At 32.6% G+C, this 23,792-nt stretch overlaps 4 protein-coding genes across 4 annotated transcripts; 1 reads left to right on the top strand and 3 right to left on the bottom strand.

Annotated features, from left to right (window-relative positions):
• LOC109351076 (expansin-A4-like) lies at window positions 4,674–7,066 on the top strand. Its single transcript, XM_019592409.1, has 3 exons — window positions 4,674–4,964; window positions 5,586–5,904; window positions 6,449–7,066. Exons 1-3 carry the CDS (start codon window positions 4,808–4,810, stop codon window positions 6,756–6,758), a joined length of 786 nt encoding a protein of 261 aa, XP_019447954.1. The 5' UTR covers window positions 4,674–4,807; the 3' UTR covers window positions 6,759–7,066.
• On the bottom strand, window positions 7,301–13,605 carry LOC109351073 (factor of DNA methylation 4). The gene is made up of 7 exons (XM_019592406.1): window positions 13,470–13,605; window positions 11,303–12,509; window positions 10,934–11,115; window positions 10,740–10,808; window positions 10,356–10,637; window positions 8,875–9,093; window positions 7,301–8,550 (listed from the first exon to the last, which is right to left on the bottom strand). Exons 2-7 carry the CDS (start codon window positions 12,507–12,509, stop codon window positions 8,323–8,325), a joined length of 2,187 nt encoding a protein of 728 aa, XP_019447951.1. The 5' UTR covers window positions 13,470–13,605; the 3' UTR covers window positions 7,301–8,322.
• LOC109351075 (probable serine/threonine-protein kinase PBL10) lies at window positions 14,592–17,633 on the bottom strand. Its single transcript, XM_019592408.1, has 7 exons — window positions 17,341–17,633; window positions 16,542–16,849; window positions 16,001–16,136; window positions 15,785–15,927; window positions 15,544–15,667; window positions 14,900–15,416; window positions 14,592–14,808 (listed from the first exon to the last, which is right to left on the bottom strand). The coding sequence occupies exons 1-6, from the start codon at window positions 17,390–17,392 to the stop codon at window positions 14,980–14,982; spliced, it is 1,200 nt and encodes a 399-aa protein (XP_019447953.1). The 5' UTR covers window positions 17,393–17,633; the 3' UTR covers window positions 14,592–14,808; window positions 14,900–14,979.
• On the bottom strand, window positions 19,455–22,855 carry LOC109351077 (triosephosphate isomerase, cytosolic-like). Its single transcript, XM_019592410.1, has 9 exons — window positions 22,713–22,855; window positions 21,875–21,950; window positions 21,230–21,353; window positions 20,937–21,021; window positions 20,658–20,790; window positions 20,484–20,578; window positions 20,134–20,212; window positions 19,835–19,917; window positions 19,455–19,744 (listed from the first exon to the last, which is right to left on the bottom strand). The coding sequence occupies exons 1-9, from the start codon at window positions 22,749–22,751 to the stop codon at window positions 19,697–19,699; spliced, it is 762 nt and encodes a 253-aa protein (XP_019447955.1). The 5' UTR covers window positions 22,752–22,855; the 3' UTR covers window positions 19,455–19,696.

The raw sequence follows: 23,792 nt of genomic DNA, 5'->3' as shown, positions 1-23,792 counted from the left end.
TGTGGGTAGTTGAAACCGACATAAATCACTTGTTCTAAATGATGTCTCATTCTTTGTCTTGGATTAATAAGATATTGTTACATAAATGAAAGAAAAAATTTAAAAACAAAAAGTAACAAAAATAGTACTCTGTGATAAATGATGTCTTTTAAACTAGTGACTAAATTTATTCAAAGTATGACTTGTGAGTAGTAGAGTAACGAAAGTTGTTGTTATTAAGGTTGTTCTTAATGGAATAAGAACATTCTTACTCTGTTATCCACTGTATTATTCTTATTTTCTGATTTTTGTTCTTAAATAAGAACAATTCTTGGTTGTTCTTAGCCAAAGGAAAGTGAGGAGAAAGGTAGATGTCATAGGGAAAAAGTAGATGATGTGAGACCTAAATAAGAATAAAAATGATATTTGCTATTGTATGAAAAAAATATGTTGTTCTTATTTTATGAGGAGTAGTAATAAATTATAAAATAATATGTGAGACCCAAATAAGAATGAAATTTTTGTTCTCAAGTGTAGATGCTCTAATTAACTTTATTCAAAGTATAAGAAAGTCATATTTAAGGTAAAGAGAGTGATAATATTTCAACCAAACCATTACATTTTTGCTTAATTAATTAAAAAGGGAAAAGTGATTGTAGAATGCATGCATATATGAAAAGTCATTATTCTTGGTTCATGCCTCCAACAATCAAGCCTAAATATGTGACACCATATTGCACTGTGAGAATTATAGTGGTTGTGGAAAGCAAAATGAGAGCCACCAAACATGAAAAATACTCAATTCAAAGTCATCTAAAGAAAAATTGTTGACAAAAATTATAAATACAAAGTCAGCAAATGACAGTGATTAGGTACCATATAATCCTTATTCCCTACCTAGCTAATTGTATCAAAGATGCAAAATAGCTTATTAATGCAAAATCATAATATAGTGTATGAAAGACAAAATTACTTCTTTTAAAGTGATTCTCTCCATTCATTTCAAGAGTTAAATTCATTAATAATTGAATCAGTCATAAAATTTCAGCTTTTTTCATTTCATATAAATCAGCATGTTGTTTGGAAGAAAAAAAACTATCTTCCATTTTCGTATGCATTATTCTTGCCTTCAACAATTAAAAAAGTAGAAGCAACTTTGTCCCATAATAGAACCAAAGAGAGGGACACGAAGGGCAACTTTTCAAAGCATATATAAGGAATGAATGGAATTATGCAAAGAATGCAATTACAAAATTTGAACCGAGATCCTTTCCAATATTAGAATATCCAATATCCGATAGAGATAGTGACATGTAGTATAGAATTATGAAATAGTAGATTAAAAGTCAAGTAAGAGTGTAATTATTCTGTTTTATATGTAAAAAATATTGTCTCATGCATGTGTATTCATATGGGATAGAAACAAGTTTAAAATGCTTTAGATTAATAACATCCAATCTTAAACATTCCAAAAGCTTAGTCAACGTCTCAACCCATAGGCAATTATGTCGTACATGGTTTAACACGGAATCATCATTTTGTTTAATTGCTAAAAAATCAAACATGTGCATTAGATTGAGTTAAGTGTAGAATATATAGTATTATTGACAAAGACAATACAACCAAAAAGAAGAGGGTAACGAGAAAATTTTGGAGTTTTTGAGTAAGGATAGTGATAAGTACTACAAAAAACAAATGAAAAATAATATGATATATTTTTATTTTTTTATATATAATAGAATAACATTTTTGTCATTAAAAATACAAGGAAAATCAAATCCTTGCTAAACCATCCATCTACTTTTTTTCTTCAATTCAATTAACTTGTGATCATATCTACTTGACACGACTATCAACAAGATGTTGGTCTAGTGGTGTAGGGTTTGATTGGATCCCTAAGGTCGAGAGTTTGATTCCTATGAGCGATATTTATTAGAAGGAACAGTCACAAACCCCGAAAGAGATTAGTTCCTTACCCAAAAAGGTAATGATACCCTTGATAGTACAAAAAAATTAACTAATTGACATGATTAAACCTAATTATTGCATCAATATCATTTGAATTTAAGGGCTTGCATGTTGCCCCAAATGTTGGTAGCAAACAAATAATTGAGTGTTTCCCAATTGAAAAGAGAATAGCAATACAAATTAAAGTGATATATGGCAAATGCATGCATTCCCTTTTCACATACCACAAGGGCCATTACTATAAACCTACACAAATATTTATCAACATAACTTTCTATAACCCAATACATTTTTTACCATTGCATGCACACCCACTACAAATTAGATGATCTACAAAATAAACTATGGGTTAAGCAAGGGTAAAAGGGAAAGATATATGGGTTATAAAAAATAAACAAAACTAAAAAACCAATTATCCCAGCTAGAAGCTTTGGAAAAAAAAAACTTTTTAATCAAAAATAAAAGCTTCAACAAATAACATTTTATAGAAAGAAAGTTAAAATGCAATTACAAGCTAATACTATGTTTATAAATTGCTCTAACAATATAATAAAATGTTATATTTTTTGGGTTAGAAAGAGTTATATACATGTTACTCTCACTACTTAAGTCCAAAAAGATGCATCAAATCAAATGATGAACAAACTAACACAATTATTATGAGATAAACAGGAAGTTGGTTATCATCAAACATCTTTTGATTTTTTCCCATCTTCTGTTTGGGGCATCCAATGCTACTATCTTACTTTTCAATCTGTTTATTCAATAGTAAAAAAGGACCCCTTTCTCCTTTTATATAGATGCAATGTTATAGGCAATACTATTGAATTTATAATGTTAGCTAGGTGTAAGGTTCCTTGTACACACAAAAACTCCACATATCTCCTTAGTCTGGTACTACCAAAAATATTCTCTCACATTTTAGGTGAAAAACTAATTTCTTTCGGGATTTGTGGCTGCCCATTCTAACAATTGTCACTCACAGGAATCAAACTCTTGATCTTTTGATCACTCTGAAAATCTAACAAGGCTTTTTATCATTAGACTAACTGTTATTGGTTACAAATCCATATATATCACATAATTAGAGTGGATTTGTATTTAAAAAATAAAGGGATAGTCTAAAATTAAAAATAAAAGTATAAGGTAATTATTATTGATTGCAATGCATTATGTCTTATGCTGACCCAACTCCGCTAATCACACCCGCACATGACGCTAAGTCTAAGTCATACTCATTACATTTTTGTTTCTTTTTTCTAGCAAAGTGAAATTATATTCCAAAGTCAAGAATGCCATAAACATTAACAAAAAGAATCTAGAAATGTTCACAAGTAATATTGGCGAAACAATATCCAATTATTATTTTATTGGTAATACTAAGGTATTTCCTTACCTTTTTGTGTAATGAATTAATTTCTTTCGCGGTTTGTGATTGTCTCTCACAACAAGTGTTGTTCTCAGGAATCGAATTATCGATCTTGAAAATCCAATAGAGTCTTGTATCACTACACCATCACGAGAAACTACCCATTCTTTTGAAAAATAACTTCGTTTCTTTTACGTTTTATATGTGGTTTTAAGTCTCAAAATCTAACCTTGTTGTAGTAATAAATCCATATGATCTCATTATTCAATTGATTCCCCCAAGATTTGGTTCGTTTGTTTGTCCCTTTCACATTATCTGTTATGTTCTTATTTTTTCTTTTTTTGGATTACGTAGTTGGAGGAGGATCACATCCCTTACCACCTTCACAAGAAAATAAATATATTAAAAAATAAGCGCAATTGATGCGAGTTATTATAAAAATTAAAAAGAAATGAAACAAAAGAATCTTAATTTTCAACACCCGCACTTTAAGAGCGTATGTGGCACACTCCTACACATTTCAACTATGTTGAATGAAGCAACAATGAATTCATATGTGTAATGCAATTGGAAGGTGGTACCAAGAAGCTCAAATATAATAATATGTTATCCCAAACTATATTATTGGTGTAGTAGAAACAATTTTTGAAATCATAAACAATCAAATAAAGGACATAAGAATAAATAGAAGATCGAGAAGAAACAATAGACTTTAGTAACGAGGTTTGACCAATTGTACCTGCATTGAGCGACTATCAAAATATTATTAGAGAATAAGGATTACAAGTTCTACCGCGCTCATGAACCCAAATAACTATGATGTGTTTTTATTTGGTGTTTCCACCTAGTATTTATATTTGGTACACATAATAACATGAAATAATGTATAATATTAATATTATACTCTATTCTAATACTAGACAATATATGACTTTATATAATAATATATTTCAAATATGAGTTTCGAACTATTACCTAGACTAATGAAAATATGCACACAAAATAATAATATTTTCTTTTGTTGGAGATAGTTTCAAATAATTATAACAAAAAAAATACACACAACACAATTTTTTGTAGAAAAATACTCTTGAATGAGCTTAAGTGGTGTATGAATTCTTAAACCATTATAGATTGAGATCTTGATACACTTTAATCAACTAAATTGGGTATACAAAATATGGACCAAAATGATCTTACACTTTTAGAATTAATATAACTATGTTATGTGATATTAAAAATACATTAATATAAAGTTTTTAGGTGCTTACATTAAACAACAAAAGGTGGCATTTAATAATGATAAATGAGTTGAAAAAATTCCATATGTTACCCCTGAATTGCAGAGTGTCAGTATAGTATCCCCACCCCAAACCTTGTCCTTAAGTAGTGCCCCTTCTCCCACTTTACTCATTCTCATATCTCACTATTTTCCACCTCTTCACCATTTTATAATTCTCTTATTCTTTTAGTGTCAAAAGAATAATAGAAATGGCTATGGTTATGGCCATTGTTCTATACCTTACCTTTCTTATGTCCTTATTAATGTGGAATGTTGAGGCCAGAATTCCAGGGGTTTATAGTGGTGGTGCTTGGGAAAGTGCTCATGCCACTTTTTATGGAGGAGCTGATGCTTCTGGCACTATGGGTATGTAACATATTTTTATTGTTTTCTTTTCATCACTATGTTGTTTAAGGATAAAAAACTACTCTTGAATGAGCTTGAATGTTGATTATGTTTATAATAATAATAGTGTGTTATCTTATGGTTTTATTATAAAGTACATTAAATCTAACCTTTTAATTAATATTATTTATTCTCCTGATGAGTTCACTTTATAGGAACCTTAATCATTGTATAGATTGTTTAACTAATATCATATTAGTGTAAATGTTTAAGTTTTTTTAAGATAGTAAATACACATTTTTAATTCTTACATCCTAATCATTCCTCTAAGTACATTAATATGGTTGTCTGACATGAAATTAGTTTGGAACCATGTTGTTTGTATAACAAAGTTGTACATCATTTTACGCTCTTAATTTTTTTGGTACTACTAAGGGTATCCTTCCATTCTATGGGTAATGAACTAATCACTTTCGGAGTACTTATTAAGTGTTGCTCTCAAGAATCAAACTCTTGACTTTTTGGTTATCTTGAGATCTAACAGAATCTTATACCACTGGACCAACGTTTTATTCGTAGTAATTTGAATGCGAGTAAAATGAATATTTAGTTAATGAAAAAAATGACAATTTTGTACTGTAGGAGGAGCATGTGGGTATGGGAACTTATACAGCCAAGGTTATGGAGTGAAAACAGCAGCATTGAGCACAGCACTTTTCAACAATGGGTTAAGTTGTGGTGCTTGTTTTGAGATAAAATGTGCAAATGACAAAGAATGGTGCCATTCAGGAAGCCCATCAATATTTATTACAGCCACAAATTTCTGTCCCCCAAACTATGCTCTACCAAATGATAATGGAGGATGGTGCAACCCACCTCGTCCACACTTTGATCTTGCCATGCCTATGTTCCTTAAGATTGCTGAATATCGTGCAGGCATTGTTCCTGTTGCATATCGAAGGTACCCATTTTTTTCTCTTTCTATATTATCTTTTTTGGAAAATTTCTATCGTAGGTAGATTACATGGATCAAATTTAAAAGTTGAGTTTGTTTGAAGTAAGTGAGTATAGCCACTAGGGGTATGCATCATTTCGGGTATTGAAGAATCTAATACTAGAATGTGAGGTTCATAATGAGTTTAAGGATTTTAAAGAATAGTTAAAATCTACACTATTACTTTTTTGAAGTACATGTGTCACCATCTCATCTAGTATTGGATCCTTTAGTAGACTAGTACAGGAGAGGATCTGGATTCAGCCACTCGCCTAAAAATAGGAGGAAGAATTTCATAACAGTGAAATCTTCATAAAAAAAACCTTTTTATTCCTTAATGTTCCTCTTTAATTGATTAGTTGATACATAAACCTAACTGTATAAGTGTATAACCAACTTAGCTAGAGTTAGTTATGGTACATTATTAGGACAATGAATGTGGTGGAACTATAAGATAAAGTAGCAGAGAGGATATAATAATGAATGGTTTGGTTGATTGATATTTATGCAGGGTGCCATGCAGAAAGCCTGGTGGGATTAGGTTCACGATCAACGGCTTTCGTTATTTCAATCTTGTTTTGATCAGCAATGTCGCGGGTGCAGGGGACGTTGTTCACACCTATGTTAAGGGTTCCCGAACCGGGTGGATGCCGATGAGCCGTAATTGGGGTCAGAATTGGCAATCTAACGCTGTCTTGGTTGGCCAGGCCGTTTCATTCCGGGTCACTGGCAGTGACCACCGCAGCTCCACCTCTTGGAACATTGCTCCACCCAATTGGCAATTCGGCCAAACTTTCACCGGAAAGAATTTTCGAGTCTAATCTCTTATTATACCAATCACCACGCCCTCCTTATATATCTTTAATATAGTATGATTGATGATATTATCATACTCTTTTTCTCTCCACGTCCTTTTAAGAAGGACGTGATACAAAGAAAAGAGTGTGAAATCAACATTATTCATAATATAAAGGACCTTCCAAGAGGGTCCCCTAAGATACTAGTTAAGGAAGTAAGAATTATTAAGTTTTCATTACATGATTTTTTTCATACATCGTGTATGAATTAAAACTTAAGGGCGCTAGTAGCATTATCTATTTATCTTAATATAAAAAGAACAAGATCGTTTTATTGTTAATTCCCACAAAATATGCATTTCTTTTTACACCCTTTTTTGCGCCCATTTTCAATGTTTTGGAGACTGAGACAGTGCAATTGAATGCTATTAAAAAAGAGGGTGAATGAGTGAGTAACAGCTTCTTGTGACATGTTGAATTATGTTTCTGATTGGTGGGATTGATTAATAGTTAACAGTAATATATAATTCGGGTGCATCATTGAGGTTGCACTTTTAAATAGATGTTAGCCTCATTGGTCTGAACAATAAAAGACTCTAAATGTACCCATGTGAAAGTTAGTTTGAAGTCAACATTGAAGACATAAATTTGTGTATAAAAATGCATATGCTCTACTACAATGAGATCTTACATGCTTGTAAAAAATCCAAACCTGACTAATACAAAATAAATTCCAAAACTAACAACACAATTTGTTGTTTTCCACACTGTTTTATTATTTTACTTTGTTGGAAACTGAGAATTGTTCTCTTGCCAAATGACTATGTCCTGATACAGTCTTCATGTTCAAGACCTTTTTCTTAGCACTATCACTCATGCAAATTCTAATGCTCAATGAACCCAAAAAATGGGTATAATTTCCAACTTCCTATTTCACTCATTTCTTCACATACTTTCATTCCGAGGATTAAACACAATAGAAGCAGATTAAGTAAAAAAAATACAAGGTCTAACATGAAATGATTTATCCACTCCCTAAAGATAAAACCAATCAATTATCCTCCCACCCCATGAGTCCAATAAAGAGTGAGTTTAAATCAAAGGAAGCACATGGGGTGGGGGTGGGAATAATAGTTCAATGCTTTCCGGGATGCCACATAAAAAGAACATATCTTCTGTCTCACAATGTATGTTACTCCATGTGCCATGAGTTGTAACTGGTTGAAATAAATGTATTTAAATCAAAATTTTAACTATTACGTATTTTTCTAACAAATTACAACTCATGGAATGACATATTGTGAGACAAGATGTCATGCCCACAAAAGGGGGGTCAGCTATGTTGCCCTAACAAGTAATAACTATTACCATACATAACTTTACTTTGTCCATAGGATGGATACTGCAAATAAGTTCGTTTACCTAGTTAGTAAGGTAGAACATTACTCAACTACCAATTCTGCCAGTATGAGTATTGGTATTGAGAATTACTAAGGTATTAGCATTATAATTTTAAACTAGACCCTATTATGTTAGAACAAGAATTTAAGTTGTAGTTCTGCATAATTCTAACCACCGAAAGGAAGCATCACTTTCTTCGTTTTGACGCTCTCCATTGCCTGATCAAATGCCCAACACTTTCCTGCAATGAAGCCTTTCTTCCTTCCTTATAATTCCAAAGCTCTGGTACAGGGTATCTACCACTTGGGTTGTACTCATTCAATTCCTTCAGAGCTGTAACCACAGAATTGAAGACTTCATCGTCAAACTCATCCTTTAAAGTTTTCAGTTTTTCATCTTCTTCATCTAAAACTTCCTGCAAAATATATCCAACTCGGATTAGATCATTGATATATGCATGGCACAACAGGGAAAGAAACAGGCCAACGGTGCTGAAGGGATGACCAGAATCCTGCTGTGCCGATAGAACTTCAAGCAATACCAACAGCATATCTTAAACAACAACAGCAACCAAGCATATCCTCACTTGTAACAATTATAAAATGATGCATTGCATTTTTGAGTAATACTTAGCTTGCATAGAGAGGGTTGCATGTAATGAAAATGGCCACATGAACAATTCCTCAGATAAATCACAAAACTTCCATTTAAACACATGAAATTATGTAAGTCAATGGACCTTGGAGTTCCCTTCTTTATCTGTTAAAACTTTAAATGGATGCCATTGTGGATCTCTAACATAATCTTCCCACAAGGAGCACGACTTGATAGCTTCTAGATCTGCTTCATCAGCTTTAAATTTTCTCTTAGCAGCCTTTAGAAATGGCTTCTCATCAAGCTCCCCCATTCGTTTCACGCCGATAATAGCACGAGTCTGCCTCTGCTGCGGCTCTATCCACTGTGAACAACAAAATTATATTAATTCAACAAAATACAAATGATTAAAACCATGTCAGCATCAGCATCACAACAACTAATTAAACTCAACCTACTGAGGTTATTTTTCTAGAAGTTCAAGTATCAGATCCTACAACAAACGAGCATAAAACAATATAGCAAAAAAAGGTCTTCTACAAACCTTAATTCCACTGAATTTATCTACAAATTTATAATGAAGAACCAAGCAACTACATGATTCAAAGAACAGGAAGATACCATCGAAGAACTTAATTCCTTAAATGTACAAACTACACTTATAACCTATGTTGCAAGGGTACTTAAAAGGAGGTGACATACCCCTATCGCCATCGGGAACAAACTGGGTACCAATAACTCTTGGGTACTCATTTGATGTAAAGTGTTTAAAAATTGTGTCAATTTGGACTAGAAACTTAGGATTTTCCCAATTTTTTCTTAGTCACATTGTAATACTAAATATAAAAAGGGCGACCTAGTGTACGAGGCTCCCACCTAGTGAGATCTGGAAAGGATAGATGTATGCAACCATACCCTCGCAAGTGAAGAGGTTGTTTCCAGGATTTGAACTCAAGACCTCAAGGTCACAAGGTAAGCAACATTACCGTTTGCCAAGGCCCACCCTCTATCATAATACTAAATATGAGTCACATAACTAGTCTCTCATCTCCACATTTTACATAATTAGATGCCCAAGTCTTCACAAAATACTAAACATTTACCGTTATTGTAATTTGTACCTATAATGATCCAACGTAGCAGCATGTATACCTTAATCACGCAACATACCCGTACTCTAGTTTTTGAGAAAATGCTGAATCCTGTACCCATTACGTATCCATATTGGTGCACAAAACTTAAAACACAATGCATTACATGTGCAATGCAAATACATGAGATGGCTATATGTTATTGCAGTAAATCACCTTCTCCAGCACCTGAATAAGATTCCAACCTTGTTGAATGTAAACAAATTACAAGTTCAAGCAGTCTAATAAAAGCAAAACACACTCTCAAAGTTAATACAAAAGCAATTATATGTTAATTAAAAAAATGCAAACAACCTTATATTAGTTAGAAGTTACACAAGTATTTTATGCAAACATAATACCTACGTCCTGGTTTTGAAAATGAATGGCAAGAGAAGACCTACCAGAGTAAGTTTTAAGACCATTGTATGGGTTGAATGCCCAAAGAAAAAATTATGTCAGACATATTAACTTTATGCATGAAAAGGGTAGGTACCTTTTTTAATTCCTTGCGAGCATCTTGCAACTCGTCATTGATTTTGATTCCCTTGCTTACAAGAACATTATGAAGTTCTTCCACTGCTTCCAAATCCTCCTCTTTATCCTGCAGATCCAATTTAAGTGCTTCAATTTTTTTCTTCTCCTCTGCATTCTCCTCCATATGTTTCATAACTTGCAGTGCCCCTTTCATCTGCTCAATCTCCAATTCCAATGCTTGTTTCGCATCTAGTTGTCTTTGTAGTTCATGTATTTTTTTATGGAGTTCCTCCTTTTTTTTCTGCAATGTTCAAAAACAAATTGTCTCAGTGAAATACAATATGAATAAATGTAACTGAATTAGCAGTATTAGATAGATAAAAGTATAGAAATGAATTCATGCCTTTTGTTCTTCAGCCAAAAGCATCATTTTCTCGTCAGCCTTCTTCTGCTCCATTATTGCCATCTCATTCTGCAAATAAATAGATGAAAAACAAAGTTTATCAGCCTTAAAATTATTAAAATGAGAGGGCAGTGTTTGGAATTTGACACAAAAAAGACTTGGCTATCATAAATATAAAGAGGCAAAGAAATTACATTTTTCTTCTTATAATACAGCTTCTTTCTCTCGTTGTCATTACGTGCTTCACGCTTCAGCAGATTCTTCTCAATGTCCTCAAGTTCTTTCTTCTCACCTTCCAGGCGCATGCGGGCTTTCTCGTGATCCATAAAAATTTTCTCCAGATGATCACGGTCACTCTGATGCATCTTTTTAATCTCTAATGGAACAAGATGAATGATAGTAAGCTAGAAGATAATATGAACTAAAAGAATTCAATTCGAAGTAAAGTAGACACTAAGCTACTGTGAAAAGATGGATAATCATATAAACTAGTATACTTTACCTTTCGAGTTTCAGTTCTGAAACACAAAGAAAAATAACAATTCTATTAAAGTTTCAACTACCTTCATTAAATGATTTGATCATCTCCTCTTTCTGATCAATCACTCGGTTCAAGGATACATTGATCTCATCATACTTGCTTCGCACCAGTTCCAATTTCTCTTTCTTCATTATCAATGTATTGGTTAAACCAGAGACCAGCTTTGAGGTTTTCTTTTTGTCCTCCGCTTCTTTTCCAGAAACAGTTTTCAAATCCCCAGTTCTACGAAGATGATCACCAACTATGCTCTTGGAGTTGTAATCATCCTCACGGGCCACCCATCCATAAAGCTTGCTCCCTTGTTGTCTTGAGTTGTAGTAGTCCCTTCTACTACAATGCTCCATTTCAAAGCTCCTCTCAAAGTTCATACAAGCTATAAAACCATCCCAGTCATTGCTGAACTCGACAATAGCAAAACCAGAATGACCATAATGGTTCCAGAGCGGTTGGACTTTCAAGGGATGAAATCCTTTTGCTGCAAAATCATCCCTTAGTTTGCTACCACTTTCTCCAACACACCGCCCATTTTCAAATTTGGTAGCAATGTTTGCCACAATACTCTTCCAAGGCCAGACAAACAGTTCATCCTTGACACCAGATTCTGATTTGTATTTTTCTGGTGACACTGCAGGTTCTGCTTTATAGTTCCTTGGTTCTGATTTATAGTTTCTTTGAGACATGGCGGGTTCTGATTTCAACTTTTTTTGTGAGAATGCAGGGTCTGGTTTCAACTTTTTTGGTGACAATGCAGGTTCTGCTTTATAGTTCCTTGGTTCTGATTTATAGTTTCTTTGAGACATGGCGGGTTCTGATTTCAACTTTTTTGGTGAGAATGCAGGTTCTGGTTTCAACTTTTTTGGTGACAATGTAGGTTCTGGTTTCAACTTTTTTGGTGACAATGCAGGTTCTGATTTCAACTTTTTTGGCGATGCTGCAAGTTCTGATTTCTTTTCCACATCAACATGCCTTTTAATGTATGATTTAAGAGCAGAGTGCTTAGCTCTATCTTTTATCCCTCGGCTCTGTGAACCCCTGGCATATCTTGATGCATGTTCCAAAAGCTCATTCAAGTGGCAATCCTGCTTGCCCGGACAGAATGGACACTGGTACATCGACCTCGAGATTTTCACCTTATAATAACCTCTCTTCAATTCCTTGTAATACCTATCATCATACTCCTCAAACTGCTTCAGCTCAGACACACTCATTCGCTCAGATTTACCAGACATCTGAAAATGAGAAATGAAACCAGAATAAAAATAAAGTTAATCATTACATATTCTGAAATCAATGAAATCATAATCACATTATTGAAATCAAAATAGCAACTGCTTTGCTATGAATGATAATGTAGTTTCACAATAATAAGTGCAATATTTATATTAAATGAATATAGGTTCCAAATAGTAATAATAAAAGTAAATAACATTCATACCATTTATGTTTTAACTTAATTACATTCAACAACACCTGTTGTTTAAAACATTACAACTTAATTTACCTGCAACTAGAGATGAAAACATGTCAGACCAGACTTTACCACTTTCCCTTAACTAATATATAAGGTGGCCTGACATTTACCTGTTTACATGTTTAATTTTTTGTAAGACGTAGGTTTGGCTTATTTAAAAGTTTTGTCTATTTAAAAGTCTACTATATTAGAAAGCCAGATAGGTCAATAGAGTTTGAGTCTATCTAGCAACAACAAACAACAACAATGAAATTATATTTTTTATATAGAAATTTCCTGTATAATAATTTTAACTATATTATAATATAAATATTTATGTATAATATTTTTTCATAATAACCTTTTGGAAAGGGAACTAATCATATTGCCCCTCCCATCAACTGTCGCACCATGAATAGAATCATTTTTCGGTCGTTCTGGTGATCTAAGGAAGCCTTATAACACTAGACCAACACATTGTTGGTATATTTGAATATAATATAATTTAATAGGTCTCGGCTAACAGTTTCAGATGTTTTTAAGAAGCCATAGCCGAACTGTTCATGTAAAAGGGAGGACAATCTGTATAGTTTCACTAAACATCACTGTTTAATTTACTCTAATAATAATAATAATAGGTTTGTAAAACCTTGTTATGATGATGAAAATTCCTCGTTGTTGTTGATCCTAATAATAATGATGATGATGATAATAGGTAGTGTGATAAACGAGGACTTACAGTTACTACGGAGATTAGGGAAGAAGCTTCTGGAACACGCACAATGTGGTTCGTCTTCAACTTCTTCTTGTTCGTACTGAAAGAAAATCAAGATCAAAATAGGTGTGATATTTTAGAAGGTTCTTTTCAGAAGAAGGAAGAAATGAAGAGTCACAAACAGAGAGAATATATACACTATTTTAATAGAAAATAACACTTAATTGTAGTCGTGATTTGCCACATGTCATCATCCTATTCCATACTGGCCTCTCAAGTATTGGAGAGGATCCATTTCCCTCTTTCAATGGGTTTCTCTCATTGACGATATCATTTATAATTAAATTTTAATCAAAATTAAATTTTTAATGTATTGATAATATTTAATTGGTTGTATGCAACTCTTTCTCCTCCCTCATTTCATTTTTGTTCCATTTTGGACGCGTGTAATTTTACTATTTGTTAATGCGTTTACGCTTGCTATAATTGTAATTACTTTATTAAAAGTTAAATCACTCTATAACAATTAAATTGGTAATATCTATATATTATTAATGTAAAGATTTTATACAATCATCTATTTTTTAATTGTATTATTTACATTTAAAAATTACTAACAATGAAACTTTAATTATCAATGATATAGTTATGGTGTAAAAGATTCATACATCTTTTTCTTGTATCAACTAAAGTTGTGGACCAAATGTTGTCAACATGTATTATTATTATTATTATTGAGAATGAATGTATAATCTTTATATGCTAGAATTTATTACAAAAGAATTATATTCTCATAAAGAATAAGCTGATAATCTACAATTTTATTGTGTTTTGACATCTCTTAAAAAATGTGAATTTTATGATATAAAACTACTTTTTCAGTGCATAATCAAACAAAAGGGCAAATTTTATTGGTTAGAAGAGAAAATATTATTGATCAAAAAGGTTACTTACAAGAGAAGTTAGATAAATGAGATATAAAAAGGCTTTCCTTTTTTACAAGAGAATTTTTTTATACATTCTGTAATATCTTCAGAAATAAATCAGATAAAGTTGATATCGGGTTAATTACTGATCCGAGTTTAATAATATTGATCGATTAACCATCCATATTCAAATTCAGTATGAAGAAGCCTAAAAGAATCATAACAAAAAGAGCACCAGTATTTAAATGCATTATGTGGAAACAAAAGTGTTACAAATACATTGGGTAACAACAACACACCAAATATATACTAGAACAAAATTGAACTAACCATAACCATCATACAATAGCACCTACTTTACCAGCTACATTTAATTGATACAAACATTTGATAGAAATCAGAATACATGAAATATGATCCTTGAACATTGGCAACCTTAGAAAGAAATGCCAGAGATAAGTTTCAATTTCAATATATTTGATTATGTGCATTCTATTAGGAGGTGCTTGAGTTTATGAATGTGATAACCACAAAATCATGCATGAAGTTTCCCCTGCTACTGAAGGACATTCAGCATTAATATGTTTCGCGGTTGAGTATTCGCGAAGTCAAGCATAGAGAGGGGAAGCAGAGGGTCGAGGATAAGGCGTGGGGACCCTTCCATGGTTAGCATCATCAGCGCTTTTTCTACGAGCCCGTGACCGATCAACAGAAGGACTTTGATTGCCTCCATTTACATCAGGAACTTGCAGCTCTTCCAAAATTGTGACAACTTTATCCATGTTCGGTCGATGCTTGATTTCTGTTGATAGGCATCGCAAAGCAAGGGTCGATACCTTATGAGCCTGGTCTGTTGAGTACTGCCCTTCAAGACGACTATCCAACACGTAGAAAATCTTGCGTTTGTTAGCCAGGTATGGTTTAGCCCATTCCACCAAATTGTGTTCTCCCGGTGGTCGGTTCGTGTCAACGGCTCGCTTGCCAGATATCATTTCTAGCAGGACAACTCCGAAACTATAGACATCACTCTTAGTAGTAAGATGACCTACAATAACAATGTTTCTTAGCCATCAACCAAAAACACTATTTAGCTGAACCTAGAATGAAGTAACAAACTTAGAAAAGGTAAAGTAGGAAACATAAATGGTTCAGCAGCATGAACTGAACAATACCAGTGGCTATATATTCCGGAGCTGCATATCCATAGGTTCCCATTACCCTGGTTGAGACATGACTTTTGTCGCCTGTTGGTCCATCCTTTGCTAGCCCGAAATCCGAAAGTTTTGCTTTATAGTTCTGTCATCAATTCAAGAAATATATTTTCATAAATGTGATCCAAATAGTTTCATTCATAGACCTACTTATTTCTTTATATAACGAACTTCGAAAGAAAAAGATTCGGAGTCCACATACCGAATCCAGTAGGATATTTGAAGTCTTGAAATCGCGATATATGACTTTGTTTTCAGCATTGTGCAGAAATGCAAGTCCTTTGGCAGCATCGAGAGCAACCTTCAACCGGAGGCTCCAAGAAAGTGGTTGATAATATGAGCCTCCTGTTACAATAAACATTGTTAAACAAACTTGTCAAGTTAAATTATGTGAAATGATGGGACAGGAAGAACTCACTCCTAAACAAATGATTCTCCAAGCTTCCACGAGGCATAAATTCGTAGACGAGAAGGTGGTGTTCATCTTCAAGGCAATATCCAATCAATCTCACAAGATGCGGATGAGAAAACTGTCCTAGAAAGTTTACTTCAGCCTAAAAGTGTAAACAAAAACAGATTAAGGCAAATATATAATGCATGTATAACATAAAACAAACCCCTCTCATTTTTCCAAGCATCATTATATTACAGATGCAGCGATTTAAACTATTTGGTTTATCTTAGAAGATCATTGATGAGACAAGTCACTTTGAGACTTCTTCTTAGGTAGCATTTGGTAGACATGTCAGAACCAGACGAAAAAAACATACGGGTTTTGTTCTGCATTTTCTCTATTTTCCAAAAGCAACAAAACATGCAGAAGATTAAAACATATAGCATTTTTCATTCTATGGTAAGGAGTGGAACTAAAGAAAATAGAACAAAACATCATGTTCTATCTTGTTCTATCCACACCTTGTAAGTATAAAGGATTTAAAGAAGAGACTAAAGAAACTCACCAACCACTCCTTGTGACCTTGTATGCCATCTTGATTAAGTCTTTTGACAGCTATAACAATACCAGTGCCGGGTTTGGCAGCAGCCAATGTTTTCTCATCAATCCACCCCTTAAAAACCGATCCGAAACCACCTTCTCCTAACACACTGTCCGGGCGGAAATTTCTGGTTGCTGTCTTAAGTTCGGCCAAAGTAAAGCTCTTTAAATTGGATGACTGCAAGATCTCACCCTCGCTCCGAGGTACCGAGACCTTACTATTATTTCCGCTGAGATCAGTTCCATCTGTACTCACATGCTTTGAGTTTAGCCCTGCCAAACCACATAACATCAATTACAGTTAGTTAAAACTTTCATGCTTATCACATCAAATGCAACATTTACTGAGCTATCAAACTTGATCTTCAATCAAGTTTATACAATGTAATGGATTCACATAGGTAAATTTAGAAAAAAAAAACATGTGTGTTCTGTCTTATGTATTATGATTGATATATTTTCTAAATGGATCATGTCCTATGTTCTTAATGAAATAGAACAAACATAATAACCATTACAAAGTGAAACATTTTAGTTAGCTAAAGTGAACATGATAAAAACAGGATAAGATATAAAACAAAATTCAATTATAGAAATCAAAATTAACAAATTGATCTGATATTTGGTTAGAGACCAACCAAATAAAAAATCTTTTTAAAGAAAGTGCTGAACTTGGATGAAACAAAGTATCAATAAAGAAAACAAGGATCCAAAGTGAATTGAAGTAAAGAGATTAAGCAAAAAGAGATAATAAGATAGCATACCAGTACTATATGGACTTTCAGCTTTAATTTGATTGCTCAAACAAATTCCCATGACCCTTTTTTCCTTATTGCCTATAGATCACAATCACATAAACAAAACTTCATAAATCATGAAACTTGAATTGAACAAATAAAGAAAGATGTGAGGTTAAGTGTAAGAGAGGAAAAAAGGGTATAGTTTAGATATTAATTAGTAGTTGAGGGGGTAAAGAAATGGATGAGATTAATAGTACTTTAAGTGGGTGAGTAGCATATATATATGTATATATTGCATTCATTCATGGAATGGACCCACCTTTTTTATTATCATTCAATCACAATTGCAATTTGCATACACCACACCACATATTTTATATGACCACACATTTATTTATGTATGCATGCATGTGTCTACATAGGTATTATGTAGTGTTTGTTGCTTCTTTAACTTTGCTGCTACCCCTCCTTACTTTATATTTATACATTATTATAGTTACAAAATACCAACCTTTATGGTCCTATTAGTCTTTTTCATATATAAATACACAAAGTCCAATTTTACATTTCAGTTTATGTATGTTGTTGTCAAATATTTTTATTGTTACTGTTTTATTCATTTTCAAAATTCTAACTCCTTATTTTACTTATCTTATGTAGACCCTGTACAGAAGGAGAAAAGAAGCCAATATTTTCTTTTGAGAGGGTCTTCTAAATTAGAGCTTAAATTCAGATTGTAAATATTCAGATAGATTTCCTATCATGTTGTAATTAAGGGAATATTGTTCCTTCACTGAATTCATCTTCATTCTGTTAAATTTTATTATTATAGTAAATGCTCATTTTAGTTTCTTATATTTTTTACCTTACCATTTTGGCCCCTTAAAATTGGAAAACCCAAAATATCTCCAAAAGTTTCAAATGTGTGTCAAATTAATCATTTTATGGTCAAATTAGTTCATACCAAGTATTATAAAATATGCTAAAAATGACTAATTTCACTCACGGTTGAATTTTTTGGAAACTATTGAGTTATCCAATTTTTGAGGAACCAAATTGATAATATCAAAATGCATGAAAAACTGAAATGATTATTTACTCTTATTATTACCGAATAGATGCCAAATAATTCTTATAGTCTATGGTTGACATATATATTTCTAAATTTCCCATCATTGGGATATAGAATGACATAAACATGTCTTGGCATTTGAAGATGCTTGTACAAAGCTAATGTAATTTTGTATAGTGTCTGTGTGAATATGTAATGTAGAATTTCTCATTATTCATGCATGTATTATCACGTGCACATTCATAAAGACTAAAGAGGGTCTCAAAATATGAACTTGGATTTAATCATTATAGCCGCGTTTGCATTCAATATATCATGACTATTTCACTACATAATACTTGTCTGGGACCATTGCAGGTCTCATAAGTCTTTGCCAGATAATATATTAATATATGTCAACCTCTTATTTCACGTGATGTTTTTTAATATATAATTCTATGTGCAACAAGATTAAATATTTTAACTTTAGCGTGAATACATAGTAGTTTATTTATAATTAAACTATGTAGATAAATTGGTGAAGATGTGATAGTTAGTTTAAATACTACTTAATCTTATTTGGATTATAGACTTGTCTAACCAATGTTGTAGAAACAAAATCCTAAGAGACCGGGATCCACTTTCTACACATCCAACAAATTCAGAAAGCTGTCTATTTTTATTATTATACTAAAATACTTAATCATTAACCTTAGATTCATGGCATTAAAAATATGAAGATACTTCCTCGTTTTAAGGTGAAGACTTAAGAGTAAGCTTGTAGTGAGATTAAGACCACTCACCAATATAGATTTGGAAACTAACCTTATTATGGGCAAAATGTCACATGGTAAACCAACACTTGTAAATGAAGTCTAATGGAACTGATAAAGATTTAACTCAGTCGAGTTTAAATCTCGCTATCAACATTCTATGTGATCATGAAAACCTTGAGGCCTTCTTTCACTCGAATGAGCCTTTGGAACTCGGCGGACATAAACTTTTGATTACTAAAAAAACCAGCACTTGACCATGAAGGCTAAACACAATCCATATATGACATGTGCAGTAAGGGATGCAAAAAATATGAGGATGAAAGTATAATCAATAGAGACGTTCAACATTATTTTCCAACAAATGTCATGGTAGTTACACTACTTTTGCATATAGGAATTAAGCCAAAATCCAAAAGGATGAGAAATAAAGGACGTCATATTTATTCAGTACAACACAAGTTCAAAGCATAGGGGCCTCAGCGCTGAAATAAAACTCAAAACAGAGCATTTCTGAAGCAGCTTGAAGGACAGCATCAGTTCCTAACTAAGAATTTCAATTCTTCTTCACAGTTGCGGAGTTGATGATGTCAACGAATTCCGGCTATTTACAGAGAAGTACAAAATGTCAGTTATATAAATCCAAAGCAAGACAGAAACTAATAACAACCAGAATAAAGATGAAAATATTCACCTTCAAGGAAGCACCGCCAACCAAAAATCCATCAAGATCAGGCTGTCCTGCCAATTCTTTGCTGTTTCCTCCATTTACAGAACCTGCACCCGATAGGTGGTAATTAATTAATAAATTAACAATGAAGCCTTAGTCCCACTAGGTGGGATTGGCTACATGGATCGAACGACACCATAACGTTCAATCGTATATCAATGTTTGTCCATGCTAATGTCTTATAAATCGAACCATACTTATCCTTTGGCATCTAAGTAAATGCATGTGATGCAATAATATAGGGTAAAGTGCAAGAGGAGTACCTCCATAGATAATTCTTACAGAGGCAGCAACATCAGCACTGACATTCTCATGAATCCATTTCCTCAAATCAGCATGGACCTATTCCAGCCACCCCAACTCACATTGTCAATACACCACAATTTACAAGTTACGTTCACGCAAAATACTAGTTTAGGGGTAATTATATGGCTGAAATAATGAGGTATCAACCATTTTATAGGGCAAGAGCAAAGAACAAAGAAGATTCAGGCAGAACTAAACAAAATCTAAAAGATATGAAAACAGTGATTTTTTAATAAAAAAAATTATGGTAGCAAGCAAATTTTCATCAAGACTAGTAGTGTTAGTAATCAAATATATAGAAGCCTACCTCTTGAGCCTGAGCAGGAGATGCAACCTTTCCTGTCCCAATGGCCCACACTGGCTCATAGGCCAAAACAACATTGTCCCAATTTGTTACTTTAGCTGCAAATAGATTTAAAGTCAGTAAAAACATTGAGTACCAACTGCCATGAGAAACCCTTGTGAATTGCAAAAAAAGTACCTGCAATTGCTTTTGTTTGTTCAGCAACAACATTAAGTGTAATACCAGCTTCACGTTGTTCAAGAGTCTCTCCGATGCAAGCAATAACTTTCAGACCTTGTGAAAGTGCATATGCAACTTTGTCTGCTACAAACTGTAGTAGACATTGAGGTGGTGCTAATGTAGTTAGTAAATGTTAAACTTTTGCTAATAGCCTCATAAAAATAATTCTACAAAGTAGAGCTTAAAGCACAACCAGCAGAAAGGATTATACACCGAAGACAACTCAACACTTCTTACCTCATTTGATTCATTTAGAAGCTGTCTTCGCTCAGAGTGACCGAGAATAACCCAAGGAATGTCCAAATTGACAAGAATTTCGGCACTGAACACACAAAATAGGCAGGGATTAAAAGATGGGATGAAGCTTCAAATAACATGTTCAAAGTTATTAATAAATCACTTATAGTAAAAGGAAACAGAAACTGTTGTTACATAGTTCAACTGAACACGGATAGATCAAAACCCTCTAAGTGACAAGTAATTGAAGTTAAGTACAACATGCTAAAAGTGAAATAAATTCAACAACTGACCTAATTTCTCCAGTATAAGCACCACCTTTACGGACCCAACTGTTCTGTGCTGCGACATGGAAGTCAGGCCTCAGTAAATCTTTTACAAGAGGAAGGAACACATAGGGAGGGCTCACAACAACTTCTGCAAAAATAAAAACATGTTCATTAGCCTATTTCAACATCAGAAAAACCATCATAAACAACAACGATGAACATTGGATGATGTTATTTGAGAGAACTAACTGACAACAGATACACATAATGGATATATGATACCAATACCAGTAGGGCAATGCAGTGGTATCCAGCAACTTGATCTTCAATTAAAAATTTATAGCGCAAATAGATAAAGAACTTTACTTTTTAATAAAAAAGTGCAAATGCAAAATACAAATTGCATATAGTACAACTGTACAAGCATAGAAAACTCCATCAGTCTCTGCCTAAAGAGTTTAACTCTTGTTATATATAACAACTCAAACGACTCAATTGCCGGATAAGTAAGTGGTTATGTGTTGAAACAAACAGAATCTTGATTATTATAATTCTCAAGGGAAACAATGGACCAAATTAACAATGAAATTTCCTTACCCAGATAAACTGTTTGACAAATATAGTATAAGGTGGGTTAATTATGAAAAAAAAAGTTTAGTTAGGACTAACCCACAACATCTTGCCCAGGAACTTTAGCTTCGTTCAAAGTAGTGACAATCTTCTTCACCTCAGCAGTGGTACCATTCTGCAACAAAGTCAATTCAGGGCATCAGTTATGCTTTGATTTGATGCATCCCTCTGAAGGGATTTTCAGAATATGAATTGATTTAACCTCATTTCTTTTGGGGTTCTAAAAAGGTGATTCTACAAAATTGATTTTGGTATAAACATTTTGGTCAGTAGCTGACCTAAAAGTTGAATTTTAGTTATTTTCCAAGATAAACAGTTTTGAATAAATCCCAACCAGATAAACATATAAATTCAGAATTACCTTTTTCATTACAAAATACGTTTTTAATGGAAAAAAAAGCTAACAAACATGTCCATTATACTTCAATATCAAGGAAAAACAGATCCATCACAATATTTTTTAAAACCTTATGTCTCCATTTGCATGAGTTAATTTTTGAACCAGGGAAATATAGCTACTTGTAAAAGCTAGACTATAGATTATTATTTTTTTAAAAAAATCACTTGACAAAAAACTGAAACAATCGATCCCTTAATTGCTTCAATAAAAACAGATCCATGAAAAAGTCTATAACATGCAATTAGAAATATTATCCAAAAGCCATTCACATGAAATAAATTCGAGATTATAAAATTTTGGGATAAGAATCTTAGATCCAAAGGGTGTCAATAACACTAACAAAAAGTAATTGTTAGATCGGGAATAAAGGTGTTATAAATCAAAGGATCTAAACATAACATAGGCTAAAAATGAAGCAGTATGAAATTTGATAGATCCAGATTCAAATAAAGAAATAGAGGAAAATGAAAAACATACGCATTTCCAGTTACCACCAACGAAGAATTTTCTAGCCATGTTTGTTTGTTTTGATGATTGAAAAAACACGAGAGAGTATAAATGAATGTGCAGTTCAAAACTGTGTGCAACTACCCTTTTTATAATGTGTGCGAATATCGAATATGCTTTCCATGTATGGCTTTAACTTATTTTATTTATTCAACTTTCTTGTTTTCAAATGTTAAATATTCGATGATTTATGATAATGAGTTTAAAATGTATGCACTGATAGTGTAAAGTTTTTTACACTGTCACTATATCATCTATTATTGATTTGACATTACTTTTGTTTGAGAGTTAATTGTAGTTAATAAATCAATGGTGGATGATTAACAGACAATGTAAAAAACATTTACACTATCAGTGTATACATATTAAATCCTATGATAATATCCTTCTTTATAGTAATGGTTATACACATATTTAGAACTAAATGTATTAATTCCTTATATGATACATTTAGTTATATAAAAATAAAATATTATGTCTTTTTTGAAATAAGGAAAATGATATATTCTCTTATTAAAATTTAATATTAATCTTCATATCTATAAGAAAGGGATATGTATCATAAGATAATACTTTATTTATTAATGATTAATTTATAAGTAACCTTGTATTACTTTCTATTCAATATCAGAATTAGAATGATATAATGTTACTCTTGAAATAATGTATATAACCTCCTCCAATAGCGGATCTTAACTTAAACTTTAGGAGGGACAATAATATTTAATTACACGTTAATTAATTGTACATGTGGTAAAATTTTCATTTATTTCCTTTTCAATATTAATCACTATGTTGTGTGCAATAAATTCATCTTCTATCTTCCTACCTAATTTTGTTTGGTTGTTTTCATTGTTGAAAATGATATTTATGTTAGCCGAACTACAATAGTTAAGATAAGACGAACAATTTGATAAAACAAGACATGACTAACAACATATGGTTGAGAGTTTTCAAACTTGAATGACTTAATAACACCAAGAATAAAATGTTGAAATTGACATCTCAAACTAATCTTCTCTCTTGCTCATTAAAATCCATAGCATATAA

Source organism: Lupinus angustifolius, chromosome LG06 (genome assembly GCF_001865875.1).
Source record: "Lupinus angustifolius cultivar Tanjil chromosome LG06, LupAngTanjil_v1.0, whole genome shotgun sequence".
Taxonomy (NCBI): domain Eukaryota; kingdom Viridiplantae; phylum Streptophyta; class Magnoliopsida; order Fabales; family Fabaceae; genus Lupinus; species Lupinus angustifolius.
Note: the sequence above shows the minus strand (reverse complement) of the source record. Positions and strands in the feature narration are given on the sequence as shown.